A 19,631-nucleotide genomic window follows, 5' to 3' on the forward strand; every position below is an offset into this window, starting at 1 on the left:
AGAATGCAAGTAAATAACTATAATTTAATTAATCAAGAAATATTAATGTGCTTTACTATTTTTTCTGTTTTTTTGTAAATCAGAAAATTTGAAAATTCATGGATGACAATAATAATTATATTTTAGCATTAAAAATATAATTTTGGTTAAAGAGCTTCTACATATTGGTGTATTAACCATTGCAGAAACATTTAAAAAAATGATTTTGGTAATTACCAACTCTGTTAATTTAGGGCAGCTGTGGCATAAACCTTACTTTGGGTGGTGGTCTGCTATATTTATTAAGCACTGCACATTTATAATGAGTCTTGCTTTTTTTAAAATAAATGGCTCATTTCCTCTTGTACATTTTGTTTATCTTTCTCTCCAGTGAAATGAAGCAGCACTCGACAGTAAAGATGAATTAGTGAATTAGTAAGTGAATTTTAGAGACTTTACATCACAATTTGTAATGTATATATCTGATTAATAACCTGACACGCCAGATGGATGTGTTTCACACATCCATCCTTCAATACTAAGCATTCAAAAACTCGGAGCATGATTTGATAAACGTTCTGTCTGTCACATCTTTACAGGCCAATCAGAGCAACAAAACACGTGACGTAGCCACGACCGCAGCTGCGCAGCTGCTGAGGAACCATGGCGACTATAGACATGTCAGTACATGACTTTTGTTGTTTTTGAAAAGAAAACAACTCACTGCTCTTCTTTGTTCTTCTTTTAATGAAGAAATGTCGTCGAGTTCTGATAAAACTGGTGCGTTAGCTAACCTGACACGCCAGATGGATTTGTTTCACACGTCCATCTGGGAAAGCTTCTACAGGAAACGTTTGAGAAAAGGCAGAGGATTTGAAAAAAACTCGGAGTGTGATTGGATGATCGCTCTGTCTGTCACATCTCTATGGGCCAATCAGAACAACAAAACACGTAACGTAGCCGCTATCTAGCCACGTATGCACAGCTAGTGAGGAATAACGCGAAACATGGCGACTATAGACATGTAAGTACTCGACCTTTGTAGTTTTTGAAAAGACAACACTCACCACTGTTCTTTGTTCTCTTTTAATGAAGAAATGTTGTCAAGTTCTCATAAAACTGGCGCTTTAGCAGCATCCACGTTTATCTATTCCTCCATAACTGCACCAGCTCTTGCTGCTGCTTGTTTACGTCATGACTCTGCTGCGCCTGAAAGCACTGCCCCTCGTCACTGATTGGTCCTGTCACTTTCTAACCGGGCCCAGATGGTTCAGATGGGGGCTTTGCAAGATGGATTCGCCAGTGAAAATCAAGGAAACGGGCGTATACATCTGCTTTGCAAGGTTATGCTTTAGCAGCATCCACGCGAAGCTCTTCCGCCACAATTGCACTGGCCTCTTGTCGCTGTTCGCTTTCATCACGACTCAGCAGCGCCTGAAAGTACTGCCCTTCATTGCTGATTGGTCCTGTCACTTTCTAACTGGGCCTGAACAGTTCAGACGGGAGCTTTGCAAGATGGACTCGCCAGTGAGAAACAAGGAAACGGGCGAATCCATCTGCTTTGGAAGGTTATCTGATTTACTCCAACTGTTTTCATCTAACAAAATCCAGGCCAATGAAAATTTGCATGTATTTGATTACAATGTCATTACAGTCCCTGTTGGTGTAATGGTTAGGCGGCTGAATGCCTTTGTCCAGAGTGAGTGTAAATTGCTGCTGAGTTTCTTTGTAAAACACACAAAAAGGCAACTGTCTTAATATAATAATTCTAGCATGCCCTAATAGGGTTACTTTAAGGAACAATGATGAACAAAGAATATTTCACCAGCTGACATTAGTATGTTGGTTCTGCCTAGAACCCCAAAAACGTAGTGGTATACATGGCTGATATTTTCAACTTGTATATTAATTGTAAGTATCAGCTGAAGTTTTGACATCTGTCGACACTCATATCATACTGATAATATTGTGCATCCCTAGTTTTTATCATCAAAAAACTGAAGACAAACTCCTACAAGCTCTCTAAATTTTACAAAATCATTGGCAACATTTCCCTGTGTTTTAAAGTGATAATATCCCCACATTTCTAATGATCAGTGGCATCAAAAAGTACAGAAACGACATGATCTTCAGTTAAGGTTTAACCAAAAGAGACAGAGAGAGAAAACTAACTAAAGTGCACAAATCTGTTGCACAGGAGTGATCAGTACTGGGTGTCTAGGACTTTTATTTTAGTTATTGTGGTTGCACAGGTTTGGATTTCATTTGATTTTTACTATATTAATGCTTTCTTGTGGTCACATAGTACTACTATAAGTGGGTCTTACTGTTAATCTTTCTACTGCGTTAGGTATTTTAAAATTATAAACTGTATTTATATAAAATATATTTTATTATTTGGTTTGAGAGCATATCAAAGTAAAAGTCAATATTTTACCCAGCCCTACTTTGAACATACACCGGCCTACTTATCATTGTGCATTCACTCTTGTGTTTTGTCTGCATTGTAAACTTGTAAATCTGTAACTTGAGAATTTTTACAAATCAATACGTTTACAGTAAACATGTTCAAGAAGCAGTGCTTCTATTACCATAAATCTTTGAACTTCCTATTCCTTATACTTGCTCTTCTGATGAACAACAGAACGAAGTGCATTTATCTTAATGGATGATTCATTCCTGCTCAGAGATAAAATGACTCCTCAAAGCTTAGGAAACCAGACACCAAAATTCAAGGAAGCTTCTAAGAAAACACCCAACATGTGACAAATCATTTCTCACTTGGCAATTTATGTGTATGTATTTCCAGTAGATATCATTTAGATACTATTTTTTGTTAGATTTACATCCTGTTTTTTGACCCTAGTCATTTTCATGAATGTTTTTTTACCCTGTGTGGTAATGAGGAAGAAAATGGACTTTGATCACACATGCTGCACGGTGTGCAGGTCTTGTGATGCTGCGGAAGTGTTTCTGATTGTCACAGGGAGCAGACTCCAGCTGACCGATCTAAAAGGTAACACTCTAAATTTCCTTCATTATAGTTTAATGCCATGTTTTAAGGAAACATTTTATAATAGATTTCAGGAGTTATTGTACTCTTGTTAATGTTGGAATGCATGCCAGCTTTAAAATGATTGTATTCATTCATGACTAGGCATTATTGATGCTTTAGCTTGTCAATTCTACAAGTAAGCAGAGTGATGTGTAGCTGTAACAGAAGATGTTCTACATTGATGGCTGAAGCAAATTTAATGAGAAATTTTAAGAAGTAACAGATGCTAAAATCCAGGCCCTACTCAACCACAATAGAGAAAATATCCTGTAGAAATAAAGCCTTTGATAACCGCAATGTCTATTAGTTAATTTTGTTGTTTGCAAAGCCTGAAATGGAGTGGAAGAGCAATCTGAGGCGTGCCGAGTCACTGAAGAGTGTCCCATCATCATGTGACAAGCCCATCTGGACAGAGGCAGGGTTGCGTGACAAGAAAACATCTGTGTCTCAGCTTGTTTCCAGGTGATTGAAACATGTCACTAAGTCTTTCTGCACCTGTAAGAAGTGTACACTTCTGCTTAAAGTGTTTTCATATTGATAATGCATTAATATGGCTTTATGTATGTTACAGGTATCAAACTACAGTGGTAGTGACTACTTCTATTCGAGAAACTACAGTAAATGATAGTGAAGCCAAGCCAAAGCAGGTGATAAAAAAGGGTAACCTTCAGCTTCACTTAACAGATAAAGACAAAAAAAATCATACAGCTGCATACACACTGTTTTTTTTTTCTTTGTGTGTCAATGTCAGATAACATCAACTAATCTGGAGGCTCTGATTTTGAGAAATGAAGAGCGGGAACGCACTCGAGCCAAAACCAGTTTGACCCGCAGTAAGTCAATGGGGAGTCTCCAAAACACCACCAAGTCCATAGAGAGCCTAAAAGCTCTGTTTGAGTCAACGTCTTCCAAACAAAACAATTCAAAGAGCAGCTTCAGAGACAGGAGCATCATATCAACTTACAAAGCAGCAGACATCATGCCTGTGATGAACGGAAACTCTGAAGAGGTGAAAAACTCAGCAGAGGAACCAAAGGCCAACATTTCTGCTGACACTCCAGATAATGATGCTAAAAACAATGCAAAGGGAGATGAAGTGAGTCAAAAGGTAAGGACAATGACAGTTGTTAGTTTGAAAGTTCACTGTTCAATAGTGTGTTTACTTTTCAGAACTTGAAAACAACAAAAATCAATTATATATAATCTGACTTACTTCAAAAGAAATGTGAAAGCAGCAGCTTAGGTCTACTTTTTACTAAAAGCAGGGATGTCATTAATGTGACTGAGGAAATATGGGAACGCTACATTGAGCTTCAGCTATGAACATTCAGGGTTTAAAGGTTTACCCGTTTAAGGCAAGTCTTTATCGGTTTCTGTGAAGTTTGTTGCTGAAACACCACAGTATTAGATTTTTGCATGACCAAAAACCCCTCTGTTTCAGCCCTGCTCAGAATGTGCTGTTTTTGTGTCTGTAGCTTTATTTGTTAATGAGCTGTCTGACTCCGCCCCTGATCACGCCCCTCCCAGGAAATGGATGTGGCTCTCCTTATCCTTCTCTCTCCTGGCAGCTGAGAGGAGGATAAGGAGAGGAGTGCGTAACTTTCTTCCAAGCGGGGAGGACCAACCGAACCAGGGGGTGGTGCTAACTCCTCACATGACATCATGAGGGGAAAAACTGAGTCAGCCTGTTTCAGAACAAATTTTATAAAAGGTGCAAGAAAGAGAAGAGGGGAGGGAATGGATCATTCTTGGGGGGATTGTGGACAGGCCAGGGTCACATATTTTTGTTAGAAAAGGCTGACAAAGTGTATTTTGTATAATATGTGACTTTTAAAACTTAATGTCAAAGCAGATTCATCTGTAGGTGGCAGCTGCTAGGTAGACATGGCTTAATGTGCAAGCAATGCCACCTTAAAGGAAACATTATCATTAGTGCAGTAGCTCTGCATTATGTACTGCATTATGTACCGAGACAAGTAACTTACTGTCACTGTGCACCACACTTAAAAAAACTAACCTGTTAGAGTGCTTTTGCATTGTCCAAAATTAAAATGCTTTAATTACTTATTCCATGAGCCAGCTGTAGACACTGTAAGTAGCCAACAGCCAAATAAACAGTCCACAATCAGTAACTCTGCAGCCTGATAACATCATTAGCATGATCACATTTATAGTCCTTTGACATGATAACAGACTGGACAGGGGTATGCAGTATTACACACAGGCTGCATGTTATACTGTTTAAGATTGAAATGGCTGCACAGCTGTTTTTTAAAGATTTTTGTTTTTTTTTAGCACCTTTAAAGATAGAGGAGGGCAGTGGATAGAATCAGAAACAAGGATGAGGGAGTTGGGATTCTAGTCCGGGGCTGCCTGTGTACATGGGGCGCACCTTAAACCACTAGGCCATCCGCGCCCCTGCACAGCTGATAATGGAATCACTGCAACAGAACTTTTGCTAACCTGGCACGCCAGATGGATGTTTTTTCACACATCCATCTGGTAGACAACTCACAGACAGCATTTGGGAAAGGGAAGAGCCTTTGAAAAAAATCTTGGAGGGTGACTGGATGAACGTTCTGTCTGTCACATCTTTACGGGCCAATCAAAGCAACAAAACGTGACGTAGCCGCTACCGAGTTGAACCCCAGCTGAGGATTATCCAAAGAGAACTGCATAACGTGAACCATGGCGACTGTTGACATGTCAGTGCATGACTTTTGTTGTTTTTGAAAAGAAAACAACTCAATGCACATCCATCTGCTTTGCAAAGTTACAGCTTTGCAGCAAGAGATACCTGATAGCAACGGCATGATATCTATACCTGCGGATGTATGCTTAAAAAGTTAAATATCCTATCAGCAGATAGAAGATCTGAAAATTTCTGCAGATAGGCTATGTAGTAGCAAAATGTACAACTGTACCATCAGGAATAGAAAGGTGATTGCTTGATTTAGCCTCTCTTTGCTCTCAAGATCCTTGGTGTTCTTCGCAGTTAAAAAGGGGATAAATACCATTAGTATCAGTTAAAACAAGTTGTGAAATATTGGCATATCAGATTTAGGAAAAAAATCCAACATTTTGCTGCTGTATTTATAACTTAGGGACTAACACTAACCCTAACCCTGTTTGTATCACTCGAAAGCATCTATTTTTGGTCACAAGACCCTGTTATTCTGTTGTTGGATGGCAGTCAAGGCTCTTTTTCTTCCCCTAGGTGGTGAGTCAGACCTATACAGAGAAAAGTCAGACCCGTACAGAGAGAAGGAAAACAATAGGTGGCATCGATTTTGAAAAACTTGCTGCCTCTCAAGCTGGTGAGTACAGGATAATGTTAATCAAAGTAAATCTATGATACAGCTTCAGCTAAGTATTCATAACTACCTCCCAAAGCTGGGATGGGTTGATTGTGTAATTCAACATGGCTGATCTCACCAAAGTGTCTCTTCATCAGATTACTATCAGAAGTTAAAATCTTTTTTTATAGCTAGATTAGAGGGATTATATCAGCACTAAGAGGTAATAATTATAAAAACACAAATAATAAACAGCTGAGTCATAAACTAGAAAATGCAATAATAAAGACATCTCTTTACACACATATACACATTAACTCAATGTACTGACTTCAAGGACAGAGATCAGTTGATATAGAGAAGATACTACACTGTAAACTACAGCTCTGAGTCTGACCAAGGCTGGCAGAGAACCATAACTGACATCATGTCCTAAAGCTCTGCAGACCTCAAAATGGCTTCAAAATAGTAGTAACTAGGTATAAAGCAAGTAAGAAAACATTTTATACATGCTTCTAAATGCTGTGGATTTTTTGATAGGCACAATACAGTCATATAGCAGAGTAAAATGGTTAGTCAAAAGTTTTCATTTAATTGAAATGCCAATGCACAGAATAAAAATGTCGATTTAAGTGAACTGATGGCCTAAAGAGCCCTATAACAAATACACAGGACGCCAGCTGAGCTCAAAAGGTGTTTTTTTGTCCAGTGGCTTTCATTTCATTAAACAAATAAAAGAAAAAAGAAACTATGTTATTAGAAATCATACAATAAACTGGGTTTTATATGTTACAGTTTTGTTAAGAAAAGACCCTTCTGTAATTGCATCTGATATCTTAACAAAACATCCAAGAAACAAACATGCTTATGAACTGTCTAGCTACTACAACAGCAGTTGGAAAAATGTTTAGCTCCTTACACTATATGGACAAAAGTATTTGGCCACACCTGGTTCATGACTTCCATCCCTGCTGGACATTCTATAACCAACTGTAAGTGATATTATTAAGAAGTGGAAGCATTTAGGAACACCAGAAACTCAGCTGCAGTGGTAGACCATGTAAAATCATAGAGTGTGGTCAACTACTTCTAAGGCGCATGGTGTGCTTAAGTCGCCAGTCCTCTGCTGATACCATAGCTGAAGAGTTCTGAACTTCCACTGGCATTAATGTAAGCACAAAAAATGTGTGGTGGGCGCTTCATGAAATGGGTTTTCATGGCCAAGGAGCTGCATGCAAGCCTTATATCACCAAGGCCAACGCCAAGTGTCAGATAGAGTGCTGTTAAGCACACCAACACTGGATTGTGGAGCAGTGACAACTGTTTGGCAGTTAGACAGAGGGGTCTGGGTTTTGTACATGCCAGGAGAATGTTACCTACCTGACTGCACTGTGCCAGCTGTGAGGTTTGGTGGAGGAGGGAAAATGGTATGGGGCTGTTTGTCAGGGTTTGGGCTAAGCCCTTTATCTCCAGTGAAGGGAAATCTTAATGCTTCAGCATACCAAGACAGCGGTATGCTTCCAACTTTGTGGCAACAGCTTGGGGCAGGCCCTTTCCTGTTCAAACATGTTTGTGCACAAAGCAAGGACTACAAAGACTTGATTTGATGAGTTTGGTGTGGAAGAACTTGACATAGCCCTGACCTCAACCCCATCCAGCACCTTTGGGATGAACTTGAATGGAGATTTCGGGCCAGGACCTCTTGTCCAACATCAGTGCCTGACCTCATAAAAGCTCTATGGAATGAATGGGCAGAGATTCCCAGAAACACTCCAAGAGCCTTCCAATAGAGTGGAGGCTGTTATAGCTGTGAAGACGGGCCAACTTCATGTAAGTACATGTATTTGAATACAATCAGTCAGTCCCTGTTGGTGTAATGGTCAGGCAGCTGAATACTTTTGTCCACACCATGTATGTTAGCCCAAATCAGTATCTAGAAAGTCTTAAAACCAAAAGAACCCAAACAATATGGTGGCTCTCCTGCTAAACATTTCCTGGACAGCCATATCTGGATCCAGTGACTCAGGTCAAAGCCATGGGCAGTATGAATGAAAGGGAAGAGGTGAAATGGAGATGAATATCAGAGGAGTGACTGTGCAAGAAGCCATGATTTACTAGTAGGTCACTCCCAAGCAGGACAGAAATAGCCGACGTGCTACGAGTCCAGAATAAGTGCAGGAGGGGTTATAGGGTCAGCTGTCACTGGGGCAGGAATGAGACAGAGAGAAGGAGCGTCCCAAGCTCCATTTCAAGACTCAAACTGACATGGAGTATGACACTAACACAGTCTCAACTACTGAGGGTGAATAAAGGGACAGCAAGGTTGAAAGGAAGTGGGAGCTGTTATTCATCTGTGAGTATACAGATTTTTGTCTTGTTTTAATGGAGACAGTCTACTCTTTGGCTTCTCAACACATTTAAACCCATAATAGCACTAAAGTAAAGACTGCAAAATATACCTCAACTAAAGAATGTGTTTATTTATGTCTACAGTAGCTTTGTTGGCACTAATGTCACTAACCGTGTTTAAAATTCACCAACTCTTAATCCTAGCCTTGTATAGCTACAATTTTAAAAGTGATTATTCCTGATTTATTTGACATAATTATGATGTTTTTGATACTGTGTTTTAATTGATAGTAACAAAAAGTACCAAAGCTTCAAAAAATACATGTTTTATATAGTACAGCTGCATAGGAGAGGAATAAATCCAACTAAAACAAAACAGTGCCAATGCTTTTGTAAAGATTACACTGTAATCACAGATTTTGCCTTCATTTTTTAGTTACTGAGGTATCAAAACAGATATTAATACTGCTTAATTTTAACTGGTATTATATCAAAGTTTAAAATGATAGTATCATGACAACCCCAGTATTATGCGTTGTTTACTTTTGCTCTTAAAGCTTAGTCAGTTTAGCTGCTGTGACCCGTCTGTCCTCATAGCTCTCAGTATGTGTGTCAGTGGAGTCAGGTATCTATCCCTCTCCACCACAAGTGGTACATTTATAGCTCGACCACATGGCAGCTGGTAGATTTTAGCTTTGGAAGTTTTTCACTAGTGTGATGGGACGTAAGGACGGTCTGAAAAAAAATATCCAACCCCTTAACACCATGTTAGAAATGTCCTACAGGCCATTAATTAATAGCAAACACTTCATAGCACTGACAACATGAATTATATGGGGTGATGATAAGCAGTGTATGGTATTACTGTGTCCTAAAGACATGGATTTCATTTACACTGGTATATATGATGTCTCTGCAGATGAAACGAGGAGGTCAATTGCAGATTTCAGAGATAGCTCCTTCAACCAAACCAAGGATTCACTGGGTGTTTCTGTCAAGGCTATGTCTGCTCTCTATCTGTCCAAGGTAGCACCTCAGGGATCAGACCGCAGCCTTTTAAAACAGGTAAGCATCAGTATACTCATGGTTTCTTCATCAAGAGCTAAATTCAACAATAGGGTAGGCTACTATGCATTAACACGGCAACATTAAAACTTATGTAAGGTTTGTAAATTAACTGAATCCAGGAAGCACACCGCAACATCAGCAGTGTAAGAGCCACATCAGGGTTTTTATCTCCACCCATTTTATTGTTTTGTAGAGGCTGTGAGTGGCACTGAGGGGTTCTTTTGGGACCTCATGGATTAGTCGTTGTTGCACTCTTGGAGTAATTTTGTTAGCTGACCACTCCCCAGAAGGTTCACCACTGTCCCCAGTTTTCTCCATATGTGGATAATGGCTCTGACCATGGTTCGCTGGAGTCCCAAAGCCTTGGAAATGGCTTTTCCAGGCTGATAGCTTTCAATCACTTTGTTTCTCATTTGTTCTAGAATTTCTTTGGATCATCACATGATGCATTTCTTTTTGAGATCTTGTAGCCTACTTCAGTTTGTCTGACAGCTTCTATATAAGTGATTTCTTGATTCAACAAATCTGGCGGTAATCAACCACTAGCCATATAGCTTGTGACTGATTCACCCCCATTCATTCTTATTGCCAGCAGCTTCATTGCACACAGTGTGTAGGGATACTTGACCACAGTAGAGTGCTATGGAAATAATGTTTGGGCTGTTGTTTGCATGACAGGCATACAAGTGAGTTCTGATATCAAGTTGTCTCCAAAGATGTGTTGCTAATGCATGGTGCAGTCACTTGGTATCCAAATGCTCAAAATAGTTTGTTAATCTGGGATAATGTTTTGTCGAAGGAGCCCACAGACCAGGTGTGTGATCACAGAGGGGCCAAAGTTTATAAGAGCTAAGATGCAAGTTTTCTGTGACAGTAAGTTTGTGCTGAGTGAAACTTCAAATCACACGGATGAATGTTCAGCAAACTTGAGGTGCTAGTCTGGACACATGCAAGAACAAGTTTGGGTTGATGGGGAAAAGGCCCTTTTCAGTGAAAATGCATGACTAGTGTAGTTGGTTAAACCCATAAAAATAATGTGTTGTTTTTTCTGGACAAAATACGGTTGTATAAAACCAATATAGCACTCGAGGTCAAGATGCTGTGCTGAATATGAATATAGCTGTGATTATTTTTGGTAGGGACTGTACCTACTCCGAATCACAGCAGTGTTGATGAGTAACATCACTCCTTCTTCTGTGACTCTGTTTAATTAAAATAAACTTGAATAGTGTTGTTGAATTCAACAATTGACTTTTATTGCAGTTGTGCTAACAACTGTGTTCACTAAAACCACACAAATGACTTAGAACTTAGAAAAATCACCAGCCGTTAGCTTGAAGCTGACAATATCCATTGTCCCTTCCTTGTAAACAACTCATTCATGCTGCAAAGCTCGCCCTAAAAGCCCATCATGTATCCTTCTGTCCACCTGAACTGGTGGCTCTCCATAACTATAGCAAAGTTGTGGACAGGTGTTTAAGACCGCAGTAGCCATCTTTCCTCCACTGTGGCAGTAAGAAGTTGCTAACCATTAGCACTTAGCATAGCCATGTAGTAGCCTATAGCTTCTCTTTCCTTTGCTAGCTGTCTGTTTCTCATATTAATGATGATTTTTTTACATCTAATGTTGTCCTCCTCTTGGTGTAAGACCAAATTTCTCAGAGAATCTAATTTTCTCCATGAATAAGTTTTTACATGCCTGCAGCAATGCATTGATATTGACCGGTGTTATGGTTTGGGAGTGACCGTGTTAACTGGGGACTGTCATCCAAATGCTGCTGGGTCATTCTACAGAAACGTGCATTTTTCTGTCCCAAGCCTTTACTAAAATATTTCACTTTATGAAAACATTTTTTTGTGATTTAATGTAAACCCATATGCCAATTTAACACTTAATCTTTTTTGATATATATATATATATATATATATTTTACCAGTTACACAGATACCTAAGTAAGTGCCTGTCCCTACAGTGATTTATAGAGCATGAGGATCGATCAGTATTTTGATGACAAAATATAATTATTCTGCCATTCAAATACACTACATATAGGCTACATGGCCAAGACATATAGTAAAAGATATAAAACAACAAATATGTCAAACAAGTATTAATTAAAGGAGTTATTTTTGATCAGGCATCACCTAGTATTATTGAAGTTTATTTTCTAATGTTCAGTAAACAGTCACCATTTAATTGAACACCAGTTAAACCGTGACACCTTTCTGTACATCAGACAAAATTAATTATTAAAATGTAAATTAAAACTTCAGGGAAGTTTTTTATTTAATTCTGGGACTTTGAAAATACAAACATGTAATCATTTTAAATCATATGATTTCAGGTTTGTGGCCTCTTGCAGACCACCTGCAGTATTTATAGGGTCCACTAGGGGGCATGGCCCACACTCTGGAAAGCACTGTCTGGACTTCAGTAACAACACAAACACTTCAATAAGGGAATAACGACAGGGTTTAGACTTTTTGAAGAGCATATGTGATTTAGCTGCTTTTCCTAACCACACATCAATGCACTGCTCTCAGTTCTATAAATATTTATCCATGCTCTAATGGCATAGTTTTGCTCTAATAAAGGTAAATATTTCAGAGCTATACAAGTGTCTAAACAATAATATTTCACTACATTTTATGCATTACGCACCACCCAATCTCAGAATTCATTTTTGAAAGTATTGTATATGATATATTGATGTTTTTTAATGCTCCACTATACAAAAGGGGACGATGCACAAAAATAAATATACTCTTCAGTTTTGATATAAAAATTCCCCAAAATACATAAACAGCCAATACTTAAGTAAATTTGTTGTTACATGATGCAGCTAATCATTTTGTGACCTAGAGATATATGATACACTATATGGATGAAAGTATTCAGCCGTCTGACTGTTAAACTAACATGGACCATAAAGAAGTTGTATTCAAATAAATGTACTTTGATATGGAGTAGGTACCCCTTTTGCAGCTATAAGATCCTCCACTCTACTTGGAAGGCTTTCCACAAGATTTTGGAGTGTTTCTGTAGGAATTTGTGCCCATTCATTCTGTAGAGCATTTATGAGGCCAGGCACTGATGTTGGACAAAAAGACCTGGCTTGCAATCTCCATTCCAGTTCAGAGGTGTTCAGTGGGGTTGAGGTCAGGTCTCTGTGTGGGGCAGTCAAGTTCTTCCACACTGAACTCATCAAACCAAGTCTTCCTAGTCCTTGCTTTGTGCACTTGGGCACAGTCATGTTGGAATGGAAAAGGGCCCTCCCCAAACTGTTGCAACAAAGTTGGAAGCATCGCATTGTCCAAAATGTCTCGGTAGGGGCCAAGCCCAAACCCTGCAAACAGCGCCATACCATTAGCCCTTCTCCACCAAATTTCACAGTTTCCACTCAGATAACATGACTCCATCCAACAACTTGCATTTGACTTGGTGATGTGAGGCTTGCATGCAGCTGCTCAGCCATAGAAACTCATTCCATGAAGCTCCCACCACACAGTTTTATGCTTACATTAATGCCAGTGGAAGTTTGGAACTCTTCAGCCATGGAATCTGCAGAGCATTGATGACTTTTCACACAGTATGCGCCTTTGCAGAAGTTGACCCCACTCTATGATACTACATGGTTTGCCAAATGCTGGTGTTCCTAAATGCTTCCACTTTCTAATAATATCACTTACAGTTGCCTGTGGAATGTCAAGCAGGGATGAGATTTTACCATCTCATTGCAAAGGTGGTATCCTATCACAGTACCATGCTTTAAGTCACTAAGCTATTTAGAACTATCAATTTTGTATCACAAGTGTTTGCAAATGGAGACTGCATGGCTAGGTGCTTGGTGCACCTATGGCAACGGGTCTGATTGTGACACCTGAACTAAATTATTAACGGGGGTTGCCAAATACTTTTGTCCATATAGAATAGCAAAGGTCCATGTAAAATTGTGTATGTGAAGTATTCATGATATTGTTTCCACTTAGGCACAAGATCAATCATCTGCATCTGGGAAAAGAGTGAAAATAACCAAGGTAAGGTGGAATCTGATCGAACATTTTGCATGGTGTGCATTGGTGATGCATTGACACAATGAAATAACCAGAAATAAGTGCCTGCTTTCACAGAGAGTTACAGTTTTCTTCCTAACAATGAAATACATTCTACCTTTCCTACTCCATTTCACTTTCATTGTGGTTGAGTTTTTTTGCGTGTCCAGCTTAACCCACTGACCCCTGGCATGTGAAAAGCAAGTCATCTGCCGTGTTTGGGAAGGTAACACATTCATGAAAGTGCTGCAAGCATGTCTTCACAGCCTGAGGCATGAGTTTCACTTGTTGATAAGACCTCATTGATGAAAACCCAACTTTGTTTCTCAAAGATGGCTGAAGAGCCTGAACAGAGGACTGATGACCTCCATTCACCTTCATCAGTAAGGCATCAACAAGGACCAGAGGACATCTGTGGGGTGCCTTCCCTAAAGCCAATACCGACCCATCTCTCCAAAGAAGAGTTATACGAACAGCGGCAGAAATGTGAGCTTAAGAGGCTCCTGAAGCACACTCACCCAGAGCTAAAGATGTTGGATGAAGTTGTGGATGAGGAACTTGCTGAAGTTTTGGGCTCAGAGAGCGGGGTGACAGCTGATGAAACTGGATACGAGGGAGAGGTCCAGTCAAGACGCTTGTTATTTGAGAACTGCGCACTGAGTAGCAAAGTATCTCCTTACACCCACAAAATGCACATGGCAGAAAGGATAACGGATGGAGGGAACATCAGTAAAACACCAACTGTGTTTCAGAGACAAGGTGAGAACACAAGTGTTCAAGGAACCAGCGAAGATGACAGAATGCTTGGTGCTAATCAGGATACTAAGGAGGAGTTTGAGGAAGAGATAAGAATAGATGTACAGGCTGCCAGACGGAAGTTTGAGAACCAGTCTGCTGTCAGCACATCCACAGATCAAGATAAAAAGCACCAAAGGAAGGTTTCTGGTTATTGGGATGGGACAAGAAAAGTCCAAAAACAAGAGTGTAGAAAAGAAAAGCTAAACAGCCAAAACAAAAGCAATGCATGCACAGAAAGCACTGATTTAAAAGACACGATCCACAAACAAGATCCATGTATTGGTCAAACCATCGACAAAGAGATCCTTGGCAGAGAACTACTTTCCTCCGGTGAAAACTCATTTGATGATGAGCTTCCTGATCAAGACAATTCAGAAGAAATAATCAAAACAAGTGCAGCTCTTTTCCAGAATAACCCATTCATCCCAAACAACATAGAAAAAGAGCATACTTTAGTGCACGTATCAAGAAGCCCAGGAGTAGACAGCCAGGTAGATCAGAACTATCAGACGGCTAATGTTAAGAACAGAGCCCATGTGTTTGAGTCAATGCCATTTCACAAAATTAGACAACAGAACCAAGATGAAATTGAAACAATGGTTGAGAACATTAAGGAAATATTGGATTCCCTTTATTCTTTTAATGTCATCCACTTAGGAGGCTCAATCATTGAGGTAAATGAGACAATGTTAGCTAAGAAGGCCAAATTTACAGTAACAGATAACGGGCCTGAGATAAGTTACGATGAGGTGGCTGAAGGTGGTGCACAAAACTTTATACTCCAGTTGCTACCAAGGGCAAACCTAAAGCCACAGATCACCTACCTAAAAGAGGGTAGTGATAGAAATATAGCAACCATAGTGGTGAATGTACCAATTTACCATCATCAGTCCACTTCCTATCAAGACACAGAGTTCAAAACTGCCAATGTGGTCCAGGTTGTTGAGGACATTCTCAATCAAGATAACTCTCTGAGGAAAGGGGTGATATTCCAAGAGGATAGAGACAGGTGTGCTGAAGTCATCGTCTATTCCCTCTACAAGTATTTCGATCCAGAAGACGTTAAAACTTACAGTCCACCACATGAAGCAGGGCAGGACACTCAAGTGACAGAAAGAGGAGAAGAAAACAGAATAGACAATCAAGAACCAAGTACAGGCTTTGTTGAATCAAGGATAAGCTCCCTTCTGCACACTTCTCATGACCACACTTGCCAAGGATCAAACAGACCCGAGATTGAAGTCAAGGGAAACGTGAAACTTTTTAAGAGTTGCATTGAAAAGGGAGATTTGGAGTATTTGAGAACTCTTCAGGCTGAGACATTCGAAGATGAGGGAGTTCCTCCAAGTCAGCAAGGAATGGAGCTTTATCATGAAGAAAGAGATGGTCCGGCAGTGGAAGGTACACCAGAATGGATCCCAGTGGATGTAAAGAGACTAAAAACTATGTTCTCTGGAGATGGAAGACCAGTCCAACCAAAGCAAAGTAAATATTTATATGAGAGTCATGCTCAAGCTACCACCATTGTGCCAAATGTGCCAGTTGATAACAGCAAGTGCTCTGCAGAAAGCAAAACTGGGGCAATCGCCCAAAGCCAGCTAAAGAGTACCTTCAAGGAGAGGGATGTCCAAGTACAAAGAGAAGCATGTGGTGTCCCAGTAGCACCACAGGGTTCATACCTACACCTTGAGACACAGGACATGGTCCACCAGGCTGAATTAGTAGAGGTGGTAGATGACAATGACGAGATCTCTGACCTCCAAGCTGCGATACTTAGCCTCCAGCAGGCAACAAAAGAAGCCAAGTCTTTGCAAGATAAACATGAATTCCTCAATCAAGAATCTAAGGAACCTGATGTCTCATCTGGAAATGTCAAAGAAAGACAGAAAGAGAAGCCAAGCCCTGAGTTACAGTTCCCTGAGCTTCCATCATCTATCAGCCTCTCCTCAGAAGACAAATCAGAGATCCTCCATGAGAATACGGAGATATGCCAAAAAGACAGTAACCCTAAAGGGAAACAATCAACTGTGGGTCAAGAAAGGGAAGAGGTAGTCCAGGAGCAATTCCTCGAAGCTGCCATTATGTCCAGCTATAGTTCAGCAACAGCATCTGAACAGCAAGATGATGAGGAAGTTGTTCTTCAAGGTAAACTCAAAGCAGCATTGGAATCCCTGGAGAGATCCAACATTAATGTCACTAGAGGAGATTTCAGAGCAGCTATGATATACAGAAATGCATCCAAACCTCAAGCGCAATCAGGGAACTTCCTTGTGACTGATATTAAACCAGCTCAAGAGGAAGTGTGCAAAAGACCGATGGCAACTGAAAATTTGCAGCTCCCAAACCAATGTGAAAGCCCAAATAAACCAACTACAAGTCAAGCCTTAGAAAAAAGCAGACGACCTACTGGTCCAAAACCAATAATCCCGCCAAAACCTGAGCATTTGAAATTGAAGCAAAGATGTGTTCAATCCTCCACCCCTGTAGATCTAGAGACAACCCCAGCCAATACCACAGAGCCCAGAGAAACAGAACATCAACCATTAGGAGTTACACCAACTTCACACAAAAATGAACATCAGATGTCTCAGGAAAATGAAGCAAAGATTCAAACTGAAGGCTCAGTCATTGCCTTGACAAAGGATAACACCAAAAAGATTATCATTAGTCAACAGCAGGGAGATGGGAAAGGCCCTGAGGATTTGCCAAATAAAGAGGGAATGAGTGAAACTGATGAAAGTCATGTAGATTTCCATGAAGCATGTAGGAAATTTGAAAGCAAAAAGGAAATTAGAGTCAAGAGGGCTCCTGTAAAGCCCAAAAGGGTCAAAATTGCCAAGCAAAACCCAAAAGAAATGCCCATTATCTTACCTGTAGTTGAAGAAGCACAACAAAACAGAACAGGTCCACTAGACAATAATCCAAACTCCTGTGGACAAACTTCTGACACAAAAGATGATCTTGAAAAACAAATGGAACAAGAGAGCAAAGTTGAAATGAGATTAAAGAAAGGTCGGACCGAGACAGAGGATGAACGCAGGCAGCGGTTGTCAGTCCACATGGATGAGATCATGAGAGGCAACATAACAGCGGCCATGGAGATTTTTGACAACTTGCGGAAACATGAGGAATTAAAGAGCATCCTGTGCCGGGTTGAAGAAATTGAACAGGACACGAGTGAGGTTGATGTGAGGGCTCTGAGAAGAGTTTTCGAGAACGTCCCTGACTGGGTTGTTTGCACTGAGAAAAAGAAACTACAAAAGGAGAAGGTAGAAAACAAAGAAGAAAGGTTTCCACCGTCAAGAGACAACACCGAGAGTAAGTCGTCAATGGCTCATGTTTTTGGAGATCTTGAGCGAGCCAGCGAGGAAATCATTAATCTTAAAGAGCAGACTTTAGCCAGACTAATGGACATTGAAGAAACCATAAAGAAGGCTCTTTATTCTGTCTCAACCTTGAAATCAGACTCTGATATTGCTGGTTTATCAAGCTTGTTCAAAGAGTCATTAGGGACGGTGCAAGGATCCCCTTCTTCTGGTAATATTAGAAAGTTAAGCATTGGTTCAAGCAGGACAAAACCACAGCCAAGACAGGGGGACCCAGCCAAATCAGGTTTGCCAGTTCACCAAAATTCAGGTCTGACAGGAATCCCCGCAAAACAGCAAACAAGTCCCCCATCTTCACCTGCCTTCATCTCAATCCAGTCAACTGCCAGAAAGACGGATACAAGGGAGTTAGCGCTACAGGATACCACAATCTGCCCGACGTGTCAGCACAGCTCAAAGACAGAGGAGAAATTCCGGACCACAAAAACTTTGACGTGCAACAGCCCCGCACAGAACAGAAAAAGAGACCCCAGAAAAGGAGGGACTAAACAATTGTCCTATGACCACCGAAATCCAAAACGGGAGATCTGTGTGCAGACTGATCGTGAAGGGAATGGTATTATGGGAACCAAAACAATCACTGAGAATTATGAGAGGACTGATAACTTTGGAAACAGGTTTTATTCCTCTAAAACATCCACTGTGGTCACCACTCAGCCAGAAACGACAACATCCACAGGTCTCACTGTGGCAACTCCAGCCACATGTCAGGTCACAACATATCCTGAAGTTCGTCTACCAATCAATCAGAAACCTTAAATCCTTCAATTTGGTACCAACCGGTTAAGAGTGGCAGTGATTTTTGCATTCTTTATTACAGTGTTGTTTGCTACATGATTGTATTTGCAATTATATGATAATGTTGGTTCTTATTGTTTGTTTTTAAAGAGGTTATTAGTGTTTTTACATTTTTCATTTATGTTTGAAGTTTTAGTCATTTTTCATTCTCTTAAACTGTCTTTTCTATTAGCAAATTAAACTGAATTTAAAAATGTGGTCTTCCTTCATGATTTTGTTTTTGCTGTCAATCACTATTTACTGTAGAGGAAATAAGACAATTTTTATTTTTGACCAAGCTCAGACTCCTTTGTTTTTATTTCATCAGTTCCTCCCTGCTCATCAAGAGATGTGTTCAGCCTGCTCTAAGCCGGTTTATCCGATGGAAAAAATCACAGCAGACAAATATATTTTTCACAAAACTTGCTTCTGTTGTAAACAGTGCAAGAAAAAACTGAGGTGAGAGTTTAAAATATTCTTCTGAAAAATCATTGAAACTTTGATCTTTAATTGCAAAAACTGATCTTTTGTGGTAAAAAAGATGCTTTGATCAATTTGATATTGCATTGCAGTCGTGAGTTTTGCATTACCCCAAGGTGCTATTACCACAATTTTAACCTCCTGAAACCCATACTTTTGTTAGTAATGTGTTTTAGTTTCTCCTACTTATTTTGAGAAAAGATGGATCTGATAATTATAAAACATAAGCTTTATCTTTTCACAGGAAGTAGTTTTCATGATGTCTGCATATGAGGACAATAGGCCTAACTTCTTAAGCAATGCAAGCCAACATTATTTCTTTACTTGTAGGAACTCATTTTGACCTCAAGAATTTCTTGAGGTCTAGGAAAATTTCCTTTAAGATTATAA

General features: G+C 39.9%; 1 protein-coding gene across 3 annotated transcripts; it reads left to right on the forward strand.

Annotated features, from left to right (window-relative positions):
- The first annotated feature begins 2,958 nt into the window (after window positions 1–2,958).
- On the forward strand, window positions 2,959–19,053 carry LOC121526969 (xin actin-binding repeat-containing protein 1). 3 transcript variants are annotated; one of them, XM_041813579.1, is made up of 8 exons: window positions 2,959–2,995; window positions 3,342–3,496; window positions 3,606–3,681; window positions 3,786–4,142; window positions 6,252–6,351; window positions 9,599–9,744; window positions 13,738–13,785; window positions 14,133–19,053. In XM_041813579.1, exons 2-8 carry the CDS (start codon window positions 3,369–3,371, stop codon window positions 18,741–18,743), a joined length of 5,466 nt encoding a protein of 1,821 aa, XP_041669513.1. In that variant the 5' UTR covers window positions 2,959–2,995; window positions 3,342–3,368; the 3' UTR covers window positions 18,744–19,053. The 3 variants fall into 3 exon arrangements, with proteins under 3 accessions (XP_041669513.1, XP_041669512.1, XP_041669514.1); XM_041813578.1 differs by having other exon boundaries at window positions 2,969–2,995; window positions 3,363–3,496; XM_041813580.1 differs by lacking the exons at window positions 2,959–2,995; window positions 3,342–3,496; window positions 3,606–3,681; window positions 3,786–4,142; window positions 6,252–6,351 and adding an exon at window positions 8,531–8,683.
- The last annotated feature ends 578 nt before the right edge of the window (window positions 19,054–19,631 follow it).

Source organism: Cheilinus undulatus, linkage group 19 (genome assembly GCF_018320785.1).
Source record: "Cheilinus undulatus linkage group 19, ASM1832078v1, whole genome shotgun sequence".
Classification (NCBI taxonomy): domain Eukaryota; kingdom Metazoa; phylum Chordata; class Actinopteri; order Labriformes; family Labridae; genus Cheilinus; species Cheilinus undulatus.